At 35.3% G+C, this 19,699-nt stretch overlaps 1 protein-coding gene across 4 annotated transcripts in view; it reads left to right on the plus strand.

Moving 5' to 3' along the window:
• Positions 1-19,699, plus strand: part of LOC111158518 (PAN3 poly(A) specific ribonuclease subunit) — a 126,357-nt gene that overhangs the window by 84,547 nt on the left and 22,111 nt on the right. For 2 of the 4 annotated variants that reach the window (XM_022520591.1, XM_022520594.1), the window contains 7 exons: positions 4,442-4,689; positions 5,822-5,878; positions 7,195-7,299; positions 8,133-8,190; positions 15,907-16,068; positions 16,304-16,420; positions 16,508-16,609. In XM_022520591.1, coding sequence (XP_022376299.1) covers positions 4,442-4,689; positions 5,822-5,878; positions 7,195-7,299; positions 8,133-8,190; positions 15,907-16,068; positions 16,304-16,420; positions 16,508-16,609 — 849 coding nt within the window. The remainder of the gene's footprint in view (positions 1-4,441; positions 4,690-5,821; positions 5,879-7,194; positions 7,300-8,132; positions 8,191-15,906; positions 16,069-16,303; positions 16,421-16,507; positions 16,610-19,699) is intronic. The other 2 variants (XM_022520592.1, XM_022520595.1) reach the window with 1 other exon arrangement.

A 19,699-nucleotide genomic window follows, 5' to 3' on the forward strand; every position in this document is an offset into this window, starting at 1 on the left:
CATTTCTCTCATGTCTTTAATCATTTTAGTTTTATGTCTTTTACAGTGTTCTGTTTTCTGAGATTCCTTTTTCTCGGGGTATTAATTCTCAAGTATATTGTGCATGCTGACTCTTATTTTGGGAGTTCTTTTAAAAAGTGGGATTGTTTTTCTGGGGAGAGATCGAGTTTTGTGTGTTCTGAGTTGTAGAAGCATTCATCAGAACAGTTAGTGTTTGCTTCATGCAAGTGTCCAGTGCAGTTCAAGCTTTATATTAATTTCTCACTGGGATGCCTATAACATGTCTTCTGGTAATTTTTTCCCCTATACCTGTGCATGATACAGGCACCGGGTTCTTCTCTCTCGATACAACCCCAGCCTTCTTCTTTCCTCCATCTCTCTTCCACAAGCAAGCTTACTTTTTTGCCTCTATGCACCAGTAGGTAGAAAGACGTTTTCTCATTCTACATTCACTGATGTGGCAGCTATTCCAGACTTCTTGGCTTCACACTGAATTAGAATTCCATTCCCCATGTGTTATGGGCTGAAGGCCATGTTTCATATTCACATGTGGGCATTAAAGCCTCAATTAGCCTAGGTTTTTTCTTAAACTGCCCACAGTATAACTTCATAATTCCAAATTTTAAAAAAATTTCTTACTCTTGGAATTTCTTTGTTGTTCTTTTTTACCTGAGCTATATTTTAAATTTGGGTCGTATTATATCTCGTAGTTCCATCTGTTCACAGCATTGATGGGGGTTGAGCGGAGGGTTTCATGTTACCTCAGTCTCTCACATTCCCTAGAAACAGTATTGCCCTAACTGGTTGCTTGTATTTGGGAATGCTGTTCATTTAGCATATATTAATATTGTAACCATTTGCTTTAATGAATCCTGTCATTATTAGAAGAGTCTTTCTGTTAGTTTTCTTGGGTTCTTCATGTATAGAATCATGTCATCCAAAAACACTGATAACTTTGTCTCTATATATTAGCCTTGAAGTTTTTTTTATATCATTTCTTACATTTTGTTAATTCCTCTGGTTAACTCCTCCAGGGAGCATCTCTTTACTGTTTCCTCACTTTTATTTGAATTAGGATACATTTAAGAGAAGATTGTTTTAAATGTTCTAAAGCAGTTAATCTAACATATATGATTTAGGTCTCACAGTTTGCATATTCACCTAATAAATTATAGTTCAGTTATGGTATCTGATGTCACCAAAATGTCATTCTAAGAGTAAACTACAAAAACTAACACAAAAAAATAAATACAAAAGTGAAATATTTCTGAATCATTTTTTAAATACAGATTTTCATTCTTCCAGATGGTCTCTTATGGTACAGTATCCTCAGTGGTTACTGTATTTGCTTTAGTGTTCTGGTGGTTGAATACCAGTGAAGAGCAGGGTGTTGGTGTTGTAATAATCACAAGTAGCACTTATCCCTAGTATAAGGAAAGATAGAACTTATAAAGGAGTATTTACATGTGAGAGAGATAAAACCAAATCTGTTCATTTTAATTCGTTTTTATTTTTGACTACTCATTTCTATAATATTGTTCTACTTCTTTGTGCTGTGGATAAGTTAGTGTTGTATCTAGGCAGTTGACATTAACTATGTTGTGCCCATTGTCTTCACAGTAGTTAGGTACAGAATACCTCTCTTTGAGCAGATGTGTGCATTTTTTACTCAGTTCTTTAACATGTTTGTAAAGTATTCTAGTGGCACAAAGCTGTGCCTTATGTGACTAGGTTTGATGTTTCGGTAACTTAGGGGTTAATTTCATTTTTAGCTTCCTATACATTTAAATAGTCTGTTGCCCCTATGAGTGGTGATGCTTAATATTGTACATGTTTCATTTTGAATGTATTTAAATAACTGTAATCTGCCTCAGCTCAGATATATGAACTCAGATTTCAGAGCTGTAACGTTCTGTTAGAATAGCTACAAAATTACAAATCTTAAGAGAAAGCTTTTACTTTACGACTTAAAAATTCTACTATACTTGAATTTCCTTCTTAACTGACCACAGATTGTTTTTGGTAAATCTTTTGCCACGTATTCAGCCTTAAAGAGAGAGTCTACCTTTTGTCTCACTTGCACACCTACTTTGATGTCAGAGTCTTTCCCTGCACCCCATGCTGCACCTCCTCCACCCTATGTGGCTCATGTAGTCACAAACTGAGTACTGGCTACTACTGTGGGCAATGGATCCCCTTTTGGCTCTCTAGTACAAGACTTAGGAACTGGGCGACTGGATAGCATATTGGCTAAGAGCACAGGCTTTGGAATCAAACAGACCTGAGTTGAGTCTTGGTTCTTTGGTTTAATAACCTAGATTCATCCTTACAATATATTTAAAAACTTTTTTCTTCGCAGTGAGGTGAATACTATATACCTACCTCACAGGGTTGTTGTGAGGATTACATAGACTGGTGTAAATGAAGTACTTTTATTAGGGTCTGCCACGTGGAAAGTGGTCAAGAATTGGTAGCTATTATTTGTTGCTGTTACTTTAAGTTTAAAGGTGGTAAACAAATTTATTCATCTTTGGTGACTTGGCCAGTTTTGTCTTGGAAAGACTTGGACACTAGCTTTAGGAAAACTATCTTAAATACATTTCACATTAGGTAAGTGGGGAGTATTTATCTTTTGAAAATAGTTAAATAATTCAATTTTTGCTTTTTGGATTATCCTTCAATTAAATGTGTAATATAGAGTTAGAAGAATAGAACTCTGGACAGTTGTTTTTTTTTTTTTTTAATAAGCTTATATCTTAATTTAGTAGCCTGGCTTCCTTATAAATAATGATTTTTTGAAAAGTGGTTTAGATTTTTAAAGTCTGTCAGACACATTTAAGACGTACTTGAGAATGCCTGGCCTATTTTAATGTCAGTGCAGTAGACACTGTGTTATAGCAGTAGGAGTGTTACGTTTGGAGTTTGGAGACTTGGGTTTGAGTCCTGGCTTTGCTGTTGAATTTGCACAAATGTCACTGGTCAAATCAAAACCTCTTGATGTCTGAATTCTGATCTCTACTATGGTGCTTGTAACTTGACCTGCATCACCTGCCCAACTCATTTAGTTGCTCAGAAAACCAGACAAAATAATTAAGTTAAGGCTCTTAAAAAGTGCAAAGAGCTATTCAGAGTAAAGTTAGTGTTAATCTCAGTTCTCACTTTAGTTTTGTCCAGCTACATCTTTCCAAAAAACAATGTTAGTGTTTTATGAATGCCTCAACATTGAAATTCATGTCCCTGTTAATTATATTTCTCTGACCAGAGGCATTTTGGTCAACTTTTTCCTTGCATTGTGAGATGGCACATTACTCTAAAGGTGTGGGTTTTAGTCATTCCCCAAATGGTCAGAAAACAGTTTGTGGATAAGCCGAGTTTTTCAGAAAGTGTAACTATAGCTCTAGAAACCACTTTCAATCTCTGCTCAGAACTGATCACCTCCATTAAGCCTTTGATTAACCTACCTGGCTTTAATTAATTTGTATTTCATCTGCATTTATGCATGTAGTTTGCAGTATATTAATTTATATTTGAGTGTTTTTGTAAGTCATTTTTTGTCTTTTACATGTGACCTGGTCTTGTTTTCTCAGCTAGCTTGGAATCTCCTGAAGGGTTATGGCAATTATCCTTTCCCTTTCTTCACCTTAGAATCATAATAGTGGATGCCTTACAAAGACTGGTTTCTTACTAGTTGCGTTTGAATAAAACTTTTGTTAGAATCTAGTGGCATCAGTTGGCCTAATTTTAGAAAGTATGCATCTGCAGAAATTTTCATTTGTTTTAGTATATGCCTATTTAGAGTTAAAGATAAAAGGCATCAGAACAATATATTGCTTGATTAAAAAATGTAATGTGTAAGCTGTCATGTATTTCAGCTAAGACTAGACTTAGTTGTTTTGCTTTTTCAAACCATTCTGTTAATTGTATTTGGCCAAAAGAAGTCTAGTAAAACTCATTAAATAGTTTGATTTTTAATACTATAGTACTTTAGGGTAACGTGGTGTTTGTATTGTTCATAGCCATAGCTTTAAATGATTCTTCACAAAAAGGGAATTGGGTCCTTTATGAAAGAAAGGCTTTTAAAAAGGCTTTTAAGTCCCAGTTTGTTATTTCTCATTTTTCCATTAAATTAATTTGTCAAATTACTAATGATTCTTACTGTTGAAGTTTCTCATGTAAACCTTGATATGGAGGAGACTATTCTTGCAATAAATTTCCTAGTTTATTTGAAAATGTCTATCTTTGAAAAAAGAAACATCTTTACATTTGCTTTCATCAAAGCTTTCTCTAAAACAAACCAAGATAAAATTATGGCTTTTATTTTTGCCTTGAATTTGCTAAAGATGATGTTTCTTCCAAATGAATGTTTGCATTTTAATTTTCCAGATGTGTTTTTTTAAAACCAATTTTTGCTCCGTAAGAAACATTTTTATATCTTCTTCAGGAATGTCCTTGTCTGCTGGATCTTCCCCTCTTCATTCTCCCAAGATCACTCCACATACTTCTCCTGCTCCTAGAAGAAGAAGTCACACTCCAAATCCAGCAAATTACATGGTGCCTTCTAGTGCCTCTACACCTGTTAATAATCCTGTTTCTCAGACTCCATCTTCTGGTCAGGTGATCCAAAAGGAAACTGTCGGTGGGACGACTTACTTCTATACAGACACAACCCCAGCACCTTTGAGTGGAATGGTATGTCTGCATTAAAGGAGAAGTGATAGTACTCTTACAACAGTTCCTTCTTATTAATGAGATTAATGAGGAGGTTTACCCCCTCTTGCATCTTTTTATTGTGATGTGAAAAAGTGAGTATTTGATTTTCTAACTTAGACGATAATTCTAATCTCTCCTTATCTCTTCAAAGTAAACTGTTTCTGCAGTAATAATAACTCCAGTTTTGGACAAATCTGGTTTTAATCACAAATTAGATTATATTCAAGCTCCAGTTTAGTACTTCATGGCATGTTTTGTTCATGGGGTTACCTTATACTTGTGCTACCTAGAGTTGAGGTTTGCTACATTTGTTTATAGTTATAGGTAGTTTTACTTCTAGTAAGAAGTCAGAGAAAGTAGATGGTTTCTTATCCTAGTTACTGAAAGCAAACTCATGATTAACTCTTGCTTCAGATGAGGCAGTGATTCTGGATAGTGGAGGACCCGTAGTGATAAGAGGTCTCCAAAATGGGTTTTTGGTAAGGAAGGGGGAAACCCAGGGGAGGCCCCTGATCATGGGTGAGGAAAGAACTAACAAGGGAGGGAGGAGGGAAAGGGCAGAGAGGGAAATGTCGTCATGTTCCACAAATTGTACCTTTTAGCTTTATTATGTCTGTGTTCAAAATTGTTTTTTAATTAATACAGTAAAATAAGTGGTAGTAGTTGAAAAGTTTGTGAGTTAGAAAGGCAAATGCCATGAAAACATAAGAGCTGATCTAAATTGTAGACATTTGATATAATTTCAGATGATAGTTTCATCAATTTTAACTGAAAAGTATATTTGGATTTTAGTAAGCAGATTTTGATCTCACAAGTTAAATTAATGGTTTATTTTGATTAATATTTTACTAAAAGGCAATTTGAATGGAAAGATGACAGAATTCTTTTATATTTTTTAAGAGTCTCAGTCCTGCCATTGTTTTGTGACTTTTGAATCTTAGTACCTCTGAGCCCATTTCCCCAGTTGTAAGTGGGGATAATAATACCTGACCTCCTTATGAGAAATAAATGTAAAAACTTTTATAGAAGTACTTGTAAATTATGTAAAATGCTTTTTAAAAACTAATAAATAGCTAATAGTTTTGTTCTGTTTTGTTTTGTTTTTGGTCAGAGATCTTTCAAAAATTATCACAGAACAGCTTGCCGAACAGAAGGTCAAATAATTGAGGTAGAGTAGAGACTTTCCTTGGTTCTTTCAAGTAAGAATTCCATCAATGTTTTACCTTTTTTGGGGGTTTATTATATTTTGTAATTATTTACATTTTTATTTTATCATATTTGTAGAAAGAGAAAATTTAATCTATAAAGAGGTTCTTTTGTCACAAAACTGTCTCAACTGTTTTTGTAGAGATTATATATGGCACATTTTTATGATGTTTTTACCCTTCAGACCACTCTTAAAAATATGCTCATGGTAAACCTGAGGTGGTTAAGCCAAACTGTGCTATCTGGTGTAAGAAAACCAAGGCAAGAAAAAGGAGGTATTATTCTCCCTACAGATAAAGGTCAAAGGAAACCTTACAGGTATTGCGAAATCACTTCCTGATTGAGATTCAGAGCAAGAGTAATCATCTGAGGGCAGCATAAATCAGCTGAATTCATTTTTCAAAGGGTGGGGGGGGGGGGGAGTGTTTCAGCTTGTAAAATGAAGAAAGAAAAGATAGTTTAGAATGTACCTCGATTTTGTGTCGGGGACCAGTGAAGAGGAAGGAAAGGCATAGGAAACGAGAAGAAGCAAGGGGTGGGGAAGAGTTCAGTTCCAAGAAGCTGGAAGATTTAGTAACTTGGCTGTAGTTTGCCCAGAAAGTATTTAAGTAGATTGTTGCTCCCTTCTGTTCACCTAAGCTGCAAACCCAGACCCAGAGTAAGTCAGCTGGTCCTCTTTATGGTTGCAGTTTGAAGTGTTTAGCCGGGTCTACGGCCATACCACCCTGAACACGCCCGATCTTGTCTGATCCCAGAAGCTAAGCAGGGTCAGGCCTGGTTAGTACTTGGATGGGAGAAGTGTTTAGCCAGTATGTACATAACGGTTTGTTTAGGTTGGCCACAAAAAGCCCGTCAAGGGGGTGGTTCTTTGGTGAGCCAGGGCAATGTTACCTCATTATCTGACTGAATCCAAACACTTTGAATATCTGCTTTCATCCTCTTTCAACTGCTTTAAAAAATATTTACAAACTATAACTTTACTTCCAAAGAGCAGCTTTGGCTTCTCATTGGAAGTTAAATTTTATTGTAGTTGAAGAAATGTTTCCTTTCTCGTTAGATTTTTATATTCATTATTACATTATGAGATTATTTTTAAAGTGAGTTCATTCAAAAAGTATAGTAATAACAGCTCTTCTGAGGTGTTTAATTCATTATCATTAAAATGTATCCATTTATCTATCATTGTCATTTAAAGATTAAAACTTTATCAAAACAACGATAAAGCTTATCAGTTGAGAACAATTGGTCATTACATTTCCTGCCTCCCTACCTTTTTAGGTATTTCCAAACTATCATATTTATCCTCCAACTGCACCTCATGTTGCTTATATGCAACCAAAAGCAAATGCACCTTCCTTCTTCATGGCTGATGAACTCCGACAGGTATGCTTTCAGAGTCCCTGGTGGAAATACTTCATGTCTGTTGTGCTTTAGCAGACAACTGGAGAAAGAACAAAGCTCTTTTCAAATCATACAACTTAATCAAATATGCTGTACTAAAGTAGATAGAATTTAGAATTTATGAGTTCTCATTGATTTGTTTATTTAAGGAAACCTGTTATTCAAGAAAATTGTAAGTATGTATTGGGACATAAAACAGACCAGCTGTTTAAATGGGCCACCTTTTTATACTTCCTATCTTGTACATTGAAAAGTCTCTCTAACGTAACTAAATAAATTATTTAAATGGTTTCTAACCTTCAGACAACTTTTTGCTAATATCTATAGGATGAGAATAAGTAGTTTGGCCTAGAAATAAACCTCATTTTAAAAGAACTTAATAATTTCTATAAAGTAGGTTTTATCAAATAGTTTTTTTAAGGTAAACTAACCTAGGTGCTATTTGATATGTAGAATTTCATTTTATACTTATATTCTCAGAAAAATTGTTATTTTACAGAAGTAGGTTGTTCCAGTACTGTACCAGTGTTGACAAGTGAATTACTGACAAGCTTAGAGTTGGCCTTGAGTTTGCCACCACAGGGTTAGTTATGTGCTTTGGGTTATAGACAGCTACTTCACCCCAACCCTAATTGTGGCTAGGTCTGTCCTATCTAGTTAGACATTTTATCATTATTAGAAATATCATTTCATGTTATTAACATTAAAAAGTACACATACCCCAAAATATTAATACTTATGTTATTTAGTTATAATAGAAAATCCGATTTCAGAAGCTATGTTTATATGTAAATACACTTGTTTTCTTTTCTTAGGAGCTGATTAACAGGCACTTAATAACAATGGCTCAAATTGATCAAGCAGATATGCCAGGTAAAATATGAATATGAATTTATCCTTTAAAAAAGGATATTATAATCTTTATGTACATGTTTTTATGTCTTGAACAGCATTTGCTAGTTATGAATATATTTATTTGAAATCTACTTTTGAAGAGTTCCAAGATGCCACTGATCATGTAGTTACTTCACTTTTGTGACAATATTCTAGTCCGTCCAAAAAAAAAAGTGCTTTTAGAATTCATGGTGATTTACATCACTGTGCACGGAAATATTAGTGTCTTCTGAAACTTGATGAAATATGGATAAATAGAGGGGGAAGGTAGTTACTATTTTTGAAATTATGGTGTACCAGTGTGCTAATTAAATTCTTTATGTCTTACTTTCTCACAAAAATTTTATGACCTAGACGTGAATACTGTCTTTTCCCTCTTATGTATGAGGACAACTGAAGTTGACAGGAAGGCTAAGTAACTTGGTTTTTAAGACCACTGGCTAGTAATCAGCTGGTTGGGTCAGAATTTAAACCTAGGTTTTTCTGATTGTACCACAGTGTTTCTTAGAATGCAATTAAAATCTCTTTCCTTAGCTTATTCTGTATATAGCAAGATTAAATATGGTATAATTTAGCAGAACTTTACAAATAATGTATTGGAATACATTTGCCATAGAGATAATCTCAAAACATGTGGTTGTAATCAAGGATTCAGCATAGTGCACTGTGTATCTTGTTGATTGCTAAAGAATTAAAAGAAATATGTCTACCTATTATGCCTCAAGACCAATCTTTTCAGTTTAGAACTTACCATAGCCTTGAGATTTTCAGGTTAGAATTTTCCCTCATTATTTAACATTGTCTGTGAGGCCCTAGCCAGGGTAAAAGGAGAAAATAGGTTTATTTTTGCCTTTCCAGTCTTTATGATGTCAGTCATGTATAAATAATATAATTGGAGATTAAACATAATTTGAAATTATGATAGAATTTAGGAAATAGCTGGATATAAAATTAATACATGTCAGTTAAATATCTATAGACCAGTAGCCAATTAACTTCAAAATATGATGAAAAGAGGTTACTTACAGTCATTTCAGGTTATCAGCAGCTAAGAATAAATACAGCAAAAGATATGTGAAATAATCTCAATGGGGGAGACTTACTAAGAGATATTAAGTAAGATGAATAAATAGAGTAAAATACTATATTAGAAATAGGAAGACATAATGATTAAAATGTCAGGTTTTCTAAACTGATGTGTAGGTTCGGTATAATTGCAGTCAAAGCATGCGAGCTGTTTTTACTCATAATTCTTCTGACGCCGATTTTGTGTCCTAACTATTTATTAAGGGCTCAGTCCCACAGAAATACTCCTGTTTCAGATGCCAGCTGAAATGGGTTACCCAGGCTACCCACACTGTGTGTGGCCAACTACATATTTGGGGGTTTCCACAACCACTACCACCACTTCCCCATCCCCCCACCCCACTGGTTCAGTAATTTGCTACAATGATTCACTTTAGGTACTACTGCCTGTTTAGTATAGGGGATACAACTCAGGAACAGGCAAATGGAAGAGATGTTTAGGGCAAAGTAAGGCGGGGGAGGGGGGTCAGGGACATGCATAACCTTTCCAGGTGTGCCACTCTCCTAGTACCTCAGTGTGTTCACCAACTTGTAAGCTCTCTGAATTCTACTGTTAAGGTTTTGTGTTTGTTTTTGTTTTAATTGGAAGTTTCATTGTGTGAGCAGGGTTGATGAAATCTTTAGCTTTTAGTGGTGAACTGAATCTTTAACTTCTTTCTCTAACCTGGGAGTTAGAAGAGAGGGATGAAAGTCCTAAACTTTTAATCAAAGTTTGATCTTTATTTTTTAAAATTATATTATAGCATAATAGAGCTTTTCATACTATATGATAAAATTTATCAAAGAGCAAAGGGCCAAGACTACCCAAGTTACTTTGAAGATGATGATCAAGAATCTGGGTGTATTGAGGGAGGGGAGGCATGATTTGAGTCTGTAATAACTGTGGACAGGGCAATGGATTAGACAGATCGGTTAATGGACCAGGCTAAGGAGAGCCCGGACACATTCTGTGGTATGCGTGGCATTGTCAGTGGGGAAAGGAGGCATTGGAAAAATGGTTTTTTTTATGGTAAAAGATAAAATTGGATCATTATCTATAACCACATCTGAAAATCAACTCCAAATTGATTAAGAACTCAACTGTATAAAACAAAACTATAGAAACTCTTACTATAAAATTGGTAAATAGATTTAATATTTCAGTGGGGAAACATTTCCTCTACAGAAGACTAAGATCATTGTCTCTTAAAGAAAATACTGATAAATTTTACTAAATTAGAATTAAAAACAATCCAAAGATACTCAGAGTAAAGAAAAAACCTGGAAGAAGGTATTCACACAGCTGATGAAGAATATAAAAAACATGATCAGGTAAAAGCATAAATGATTCAATTGAAAAAGGGCCAAAAGAGAAGAGTAGGCATGTGAAGAAAGAGGAAATTCACATGATCAATAGATATATGACAAGATGTTGAACATCATTGATAATTAGGGGAAAATTCAAATAAGATATCATTTTATTCATTCATTCATTCATTCATTTATGGATTATATTTATTTATTTGCAAGGGAGAGAGAATGAGCAGTGGGGAGGAGCAGAGCGGGGGCAAGAGAGAAGCAGACTCCCTGCTGAGTAGGAAGCCCAATGCAGGGCTCTGTTCCAGAACCCGGAGATCATGACTCGAGCCAAAGGCAGACACTTAACTGACTGAGCCGCTCAGGAGCTTGATTTTAAAGTCTGGTCATATAAAGTGTTAGGATACGGATCCGCAGGTTCTCCAGTACACTGCTGTTGGTACTATAAATTGGTGAACCTGTTACCACTTTGGAAAACTACTAAAGCTGAGTATCTGGTATGCGATATGATCCAGCAGTTCTCTTCTGGAACTACGTAAACTCCTATACACTTTCTTTTCTTTCTTTCTTTTTTTTATTTTTAAAGATTCTATTTATTTATTTGACACACACACACACAGAGGACACAAGTAGGGGGAGTGGCAGGCAGAGGGAGATGGAGAAGAAGCAGGCTCCCCGCAGAGCAGGGGAAGTCTGATATGGGACTCGATCCCAGGATTCTGGAATCATGACCAGAGCTGAAGGCAGTGGCTTAATCAACTGAGCCACCCAGGTGCCCCTCCCATACATTTTCAAATGCAAAATGTGTAAAGTATCCATAATGATGTTGCTTAAAATAGCAGAAACTTTGATCAATTCAAATGATAGTGGAACATTGTACAGCGGCTTAAATGAAGAAAGTTTACTGATGTGCAACAATACAGAAGACTCTTAGTAATATAATAGTAAAGTTAGTTGCAGGAGACTACATATAGCATGATAGCTTTTTGTAAAGTTAACTAAAATTATGTATTTACATTTATGTAAATGTATGTGTATATGTGTATGTGTGTATTTATATGTAATAAAACTATAAAAAGAGAAGGAAGTGAGAGAAGGAAGGCAGAGGTTAGTAGAGAGCCATATATTTAGATGTAGGTTAAAGTAATTGAGCTTTTGAGTGCTGAGTTTGCAGATGCTTATTATGTTATTAAGCATAATTAAATAAAAGCAGTCCCTGCATAGACATGAACCAGTGATTTGAGTGTCACAAGCTAAAGGTTAGGGTTAATCCAGTTCTGTGCCCCTGTGTTCAACAAATTTTAATAAATACTTTTTTTTTTTCTGTCACTGCTCTAACTGCTCTTTTTCGTGTCTTATGCTTACTGTTAATCTTCATATCATGTTGACTTGTTTATTAGTGTTTGGTCTTGCTGTTTTCTTTTTTTCTCTTCCTTTTCCATTCTCTACTTCATACTCCCACCAGATTAGTACTTATCAACTTTGAAATCATAATTTATTCCCTGTAGATCAGGGGTTCCCCACCAGGAATGATTTTCCCCCTCATGGGTCATTTGGCAATGTCTGGAACAGTTTTGGTTGTCACACCTGGCAGTGGAGTGCTACTGGCTACTAGCCCGTTGCTTCACACCCTACAATACACAGAACAGTCCACGACGACAATGAGTGATCCAGTCCAATATGTCCATAGTGCTGAGGTTAAACAATAGTGAGTCTCAGACAGTCGATACCTTAGATCCAGCCTATCATTCTGTGTGTTCTTTGAGGGGAGGCAGGTTTGAGTAGAACAAAGACACTGACATTTTTTTTTTATCATTATTGTTAGTATTATTTGGTGGACTTGTACCCCAGCTAACACTTGGGGCTGAACTAAAGAGTGCAGCTCTGTCCATAGTCTTCCAAGTTGATTTTTCTTTATTTTGATTTTTGATATTTAATATTTAGGCATCCCCTTTTATTCATAAAGGCACTTCCCTTTATTCGTACTTAGTTTCGTGCATTTGTTCAATTGAGCTAGGAACAAAGAACAGAACAACAATGAATAGTTCTATCAGTGGAAACATTTGGTTTTTAAGGTTAATATTAGGCCACATTTGATTATTTCAGGGGAGAGTGAGAAATACAGTGTTAAAAGGTTACTCTCTGAAACAAGGTAAAATCATAATATACAAACATAAAAAGCATTTTGAAGATTATATTTAAGTCATGAGGAGCCTTTTATAAGACCTATTATAGAGCAGGAATATTAAAATGAATGTGCAAACTGGCTTTTTCATAGAGGAGGATAGGAGTTATTTTTGCATTGCTAGCAATTAGCTACATGCAGATTGGGTGTAAAATATCTCCATAGCATCAGAATCAGACACTGGAAGGATATCCTTTGGATAGTACCTAGTATTCTACTGATCCATAGTTTTGTTTGTTTGTTTGTTTTTCCTGCAGTGTAGAGAATTCAACATGCCTTGTTTGAAAGTACAAATAGGAATAAAGGAGTTAAGGGTGTAAGATTTTTAGTTGATTGTGTCCCTCACTCACTCTTTGTCCCGCTGATGCTATGAGTGCTACTGCTTGGCATAGTGAGTTTCAGGTCCTTAGTATAGCACTTACATTTCCCTCTGATCCAGTCCCAACATAACTCTGTCAGTTTTTTCTCCACTTGGCACCTCCTCTGTGGTGTACCGTATTCTCCCACCACATGAGATTTCGCAGTTCCTGAACACAGTGTACACATTCAAGCCTTGGTGGTGGTGGTTCTCTCACTCCCTCGCCATAAAGCAAAGCACTCTTCTTAGATCGTTTTAGTTCACTGAAAGCAGTCTCATCCTTCAGTTTGTAGTATATGTACCAAATCTTCTGTTATATCTTTCCTAGTATCCTTGGGAATGGCTCCCTTGTCCCTTCTGTTTCCATGTGTAGTGGTTCTCAAACTCTGGTCCTTGACCCAGCAGCATCTTTTCTGTATCACCTGGAAACCTGTTAGAATGGCAAATTCTTAGGCCCTACTTAAGATCTACTAAATAAACACTGGGCATGAGGCCCAACAAACTGTGAGTTAATCCCTCTATGATTCTGAGAGGTGCTAAAATGTAAGGACCAGTGCCACAGTGAGTTGTACTAGTTTCATAGCTATTTTCCTTTTACTGTATTATGTTTTCTGTAAATCTCTGTCGTTCTTTTCTAAGTGTCTTGATAACCTGTATTTCATTAATATGGGTTCACCAATACATAGTAGGCACTCATTATATTTTTACTATTTTGAAATTAATGACTTCCTCTTATTAGATGCTCCTCATGAAATACCCAGAAAACAAAATTTTTTCTTCATCTGTATGTGGAAATTACACTGATTATTAAAATAATAAATGGGCAGAAATTACAGCTATATTCCCTTGTGTGTATATACCTTCCTTGTACTGCTTTATTTCAGAAGAACATGCTACTTGACCTTGTTTTGAAAGTTAGATTGAATCAGTGTTTGTTTTGCACTATGGCCAAAATACTGTCTGGGGGTTAAGAGCACAAGACTATAAAAAATCAGAGTCCAGAGTTTGCATCCCAACTCCCTATCGAGACATGTGATCCTTATTTTCCTTACTTATGAAATAGAGAGTTCTGTCTCCTATGGTTTCAAAAACTAAGAGTTAGTGAATGTAAGAATTTAGTAAAGGCAAGAGGGGTCGTTTTGAACCTGTCTTCTGGAATGACAGTTTTTTTCATAGGGTTTTATATGTATTTCTTAACAGTCATAAGTAAAAAATTACTGGTGATTTTCATCTAGTTTTTTTGTTTGTTTGTTTGTTTTTAAAGAGATTTACTGCTGTGTTTTAAAAATAGTGTTAAACAAGTTTTCCTGGGTGGCTTAGTTGGCTAAGTGTCTGACTCTTGTTTTGTCTCAGGTCATGATTTCAGGGTTGTGAGATGAAGACCCACATTGGGTTCTGCATTCATTGTGGAGTGCTCTTAAGATTCTCTCCCTCTGCCTCTGCCCTCCTTCCCCCTTCCCGCTTGCATGTACATGTTCTCTTTCTCTAGTGAAAAATAAAAATAAAAAATATAAATAGTGTTAAACATATTTATTGTAACAAATTTGGCAAGTGTGAACTAGTGTAAAGAAGAGAATAAAAATCCTCCCACTCAGAGGTTACAATTGTTAAAGTTTTTGCTGTATTCCTTAGATGATTTTCTGTGCATATTCTGCATGTTCACTAGCTTGCTTTTCATTTGAAATATCTTGAACATTCCTGAGTCATTCAAGATATTTAACAGAATTGAAGCTGTCCAATTGGAAAATGTAATTTGATTGTATGTGGAGCATTAGAAAACTCTTGTCGTTTTGGATTGTAAAACCAGTAACAGAAAAGAAATTGCCGGGGCACCTGGGTGGCTTAGTAGGTTAATAAGCCTCTGCCTTTGGCTCAGGTCATGATCTCAGGGTCCTGGGATCGAGCCCCGCATTGCGCTCTCTGCTCAGCGGGGAGCTTGCTTCTCCCTCTCTCTCTGCCTGCCTCTCTGCCTACTTGTGATCTGTCTGTCAAATAAATAAATAAAATCTTTAAAAAAAAAAAAAAAAGAAAAGAAATTGCCTATACTCTGTAGAGAAACCAGCCACTGAATACATTTAGTCTTTTTATAAGAAACAACAAATTGGGATTCAAGATAAATAGCTTTTTTTAATGCCTAACTAGAGTATCTTGGGCAAATTCCAATGCATTATCCCGGTGCATAATGGTAAAATTGTTTTCATTTTTTTCTTTTATATTTTGCTAGGGATTAAAATTGTGCTATTCTACCCTATGGTTGAACGTTTTGATAGATTGCCATATTTACACATAACATACACAGACATGTCACACATATGCTCTAATTTAATGTTACTTGTTCTGAATTTCTTTACGCCTTAAAAAACAAGAATTCATATGCTTAACACCACTAAGTATATTTTGTGTAAACTTTATAGACGCAAAATCTATCTTGATTTTTATTCAACATCAGAATCAAGAAATGTTTAACATCTCTAAGTGATAACACAAATTGTTCCTAACAGCTGAGAAACAAAGAGTTGTATTGTGCTATTAGAGATAAGAAATGTTTTTGAGTGTATGAAATCTGGTTGTTCTTTTGTTGTTTTATAATGCCTATTTTTATTGATAGTGAGACCAGTTTGGTTTATAGAATTGTTATGAATGTTGACACTTCCAGAATTCAAAAGTATGTTTTGATACCAGTGGTTTATGGTAGATTGGGTTTCTTTATTACTCTGAGAGATTGTTGAATATCAGGAAATTAAAGTTGTCTTCTTATGAATTACTCTAGCAGTCCCTACAGAAGTCGATAGCTACCATAGCCTATTCCCTCTAGAACCACTGCCACCACCCAACCGGATACAGAAATCAAGTAATTTTGGATACATTACATCTTGCTACAAAGCTGTAAATAGCAAAGATGATCTGCCATATTGCCTTCGCAGGATACATGGTAAGGAAGATAAATTATCCTCTTTTTGAAGCATGTTGTTGAGGCTAAGATCACTGAAATATTCCTGCATATATTTATTTACTTAATATGCAAGTTTAAAGGATAATAAATAAACGTATTTCATTTGGAATTAATAGCTCACAAATGATACATAACATGGCATTTTCTTCACATTTCTGATGAAATAAAGGGGAGATGTCATTTACAGTTGAGTCGAAAAGATTTTCTTTTCCAGGTTTTCGTCTTGTTAACACAAAGTGCATGGTGTTGGTCGATATGTGGAAAAAAATTCAGCACTCAAATATTGTAACCTTGCGTGAAGTATTTACCACTAAAGCATTTGCAGAGCCCTGTGAGTAATTTGTACTTGTCTTTCTGCTTATGGGCTTCATTATTTGAAGTCAGATTGCAGTAATGAGTGTTTGTGTTTTATTTTAAGCTCTTGTGTTTGCATATGATTTCCATGCTGGAGGAGAGACTATGATGAGCAGACACTTTAATGACCCTAATGCTGATGCCTATTTCACAAAGAGAAAGTGGGGTAAGAAAAAGATGCAAGCGCACTATGTTTTGACAAATGCTTTTGCTCTGTGAAAGAGTAGTTTTGTATTTTAAAATGTATGTAAATTTGTCCCTGTAATCATAGTGCATTTTAAAAAGAAATGTCTTAAAGAATTGAAGTCAATCCGTAACCAGCTGGGAAATAGGGTAGTGTGTGTGTAGACTGAGATGAAGACAGGGTGTGAAAGATTCTTGGAGGTATTTGAAGACTGAATAACCAAGAATATGATAAAAGTTTTTCCTTTTAAACATGTTTTTTCTTTAAAAATACAGTGCTTTCTGAAGAAAGACTGTTTGAAAAATGATGCCTGTAGCTTCACTGCCCAAAGCACAGCCATTATCATCTCTTTGTATATTTCTTTCCAGTCTTGATTTTTTGTTTTGTTTTGTTTTTTTTGGTCTCCTTTCATATCATTTCCTTTTCCTTTTATCATTTTGTGTCATTGCGTCTTTCATTTAAGTATTTTCTTTTTTAAATCTTTTTTATTTCTTTTTTAAAAATTTAATTTAATTTTTTTTCAGTGTTCCAAAATTCATTGTTTATGCACCATACCCAGTGCTCCATGCAATATGTGCCCTCCATAATACCCACCACCAGGCTCACCCCACCCCACCCCCAAAACCCCCATTTTCCCCTAAGTTTTATATTCTCTGAATATAATTTAATGACTCATAGTCCTATGTGACTATATAGCATTTATGAAATGATTTCCCTAAAAAGATGCCTTTTTTTAAAGGTAGGACTTCATGTTACTTAAGGAATTAGTCTTCAAAATAAATTCTCAGGTAGCGTTTACTTAAGCAGGAATATATTCTTTTTTTGCCCCTTTCCAGTATTCGTAGTTCAAAGAACCAAAATATTGTAGCTATGTTCCAATAGATGTTTATTAAAGGGTAAAATAACTTCAGAGTAAAAGTAGGTCCATTTTGAGATGTCTGTTAATTAACTTTTATTTGGAGAGGAAAATGTATGTATCATTTTCTTGTTTAGGGACAGGAAAAGAAGCATTGAATTCTTTTTTAAAAATGTTTATTATTGAAGTTGACAAACCATGCATTTTTTACTGTGGCTTTTAATCTCTTTAAAATTTTCTTGAGTACATACTGAGAAAAACTAAGGAGGAAGAAAGATGTGAATCCACGTTATACTATCTTTTGGTTTGTGACTCCTTAAAGAGACTGAATTGTGGATAAAAATATGTTACTTCTGTTTACTTGTAACTTTGCTTTCTGGCAGTTGGAAGAAGAAAGCTGTGGTTACATGGCTGTTTTCACATTAAAAATCTGGTCATATAGTGTGGTCATTTTTTTTTCCTTTTGCCTTGTCATCTGTAGACACATACATAATTTTGTTGAAGGGGATGTGGTATAACTTTTCCTATAGATGAATATAGCTGTAGTTGTTCAAGTTTATTTTAGTAGTAACACCTGTGAGATGACTGTTGGCTTTAATTTATAGCTGGGTTTCTCAACCTCAGCACTGTTGACATTTAGGGCTGGATAATGATTTTGTGGGGGCTGTCCTGTGCATTCCAGGATGTTAAGCAGCAGCCCTGGCCTCTACCCTCTAGATGCCAGTAGCCCCTTCTCCAGTAGCAACACCAAAAATATCTCTGTACATTGCCAAGTGTGACCTAAGGAGCAGAATTGACCCCTGTTGAGAACCACTGATGATAGCACTCCTTTCTAGTTAGTTTTTTAATCTTTATTTTTGGTGTTGATTGATTATTTGATGTATTATGTTTACATTTTCAAAGGAGTCATTCCTTTTTCTGATATTTGAAAATATTGTTTGAATAGTAGATTTCCTTGAACATACTGTATATACTTCAATTTGTAGTAACTTCTCATACGAGGCAATTGTCAGTTTTCCTATTGTGAATATTAAAGGAAGAAAAAAGTGTGTGTATAAACTTTTGGAGAGACATAGATGGAAGTCTAACGTTTTCTTATACTATTTAACTTGGTACAAATTCAAAGATTACATATAAGAAATATACTAGTTTAGAAAATGGGAATAATAATCATGTCATACTGTACTATACGAGTTGTGATAAGAGGTTTAAAATGGCACCAGGAGGCTCTGCTGCTGTTAACAATAATAAAGGTGAAGACAGAGTCTGGCACAGAGTAAGTAAGCACTGTGTTTTCTATAAATAATTTTTTCTTATTACCATGTTTATTAAATAGTTTGATCTAAAGTCTTCATAGTCATCTTTGATGACGTCTTGGCATTTGTCACTAGAGCCACTTTTTGAGTTATTTAACACTGTTTTCCAGAATGTGTTATCTTCAACCTGTTGAAATTGAGGGAAAGCAGTTTTTTAATTTCTTATTTGTTTTTTCTTGGAAATGTTATCCCAGTCCACAGATTTGCTCTTTATTACCCCTGCAATTAACATTTAACTGTGTTGCTCTTATACCTAATTCACAAAAAATTTGTTCACAGTCATAAGAACACTTGAATTTATAAGGTCGTATTCCCTGAAATAATTAAAAAATCTTTATTAAATTTATGGGGCTCCTTTTCCACTGATTTAAGGATTAACAGTGACCCAGGAAATAGTATTAAGAAGCATTTTTTTTATTTTTTAAGATTTTATTTATTTGAGAGAGGGAGAATGTGAAAGTGGGGAGGGGCAGAGGGAGAAGCAGACTCCCCACTGAGCAGGGAGCCCGATAGGGACTCGACCCTGGGACTCTAGGATCATGATGTGAGCTGAAGGCAGTCGCTTAATGGACTGAGCCACCCAGGTGCCCTCAAGAAGCACTTAAACAAGAGATGAGGGGCATCTGGGCCACTCAGTCAGTTAAGCACCCAATTCTCGATTTTGGCTCGAGTTATCATTCAGAATCGTGAGATCAAGCCCTACATCGGGCTCTGTGCTGGGCATGGAACCTGCTTAAGATTCTCTCTCTCCTCCTCTCCCTCTTCCCCTCCCCGCTCCCAGCTCCCTCCCACCCCTGTTTGTGTGCCTGTTCTCTCTCTCTCTCTCAAAAAAAAAAAAAAAAAAAAAAATCAAAATTATTCCTCTCATGATAGATAGGATTATTTTTGTTTAAATATTAG

This window comes from Enhydra lutris, unplaced genomic scaffold (genome assembly GCF_002288905.1).
Source record: "Enhydra lutris kenyoni isolate GAN:26980312 unplaced genomic scaffold, ASM228890v2 scaffoldscaffold60, whole genome shotgun sequence".
In the NCBI taxonomy this organism is placed as follows: domain Eukaryota; kingdom Metazoa; phylum Chordata; class Mammalia; order Carnivora; family Mustelidae; genus Enhydra; species Enhydra lutris.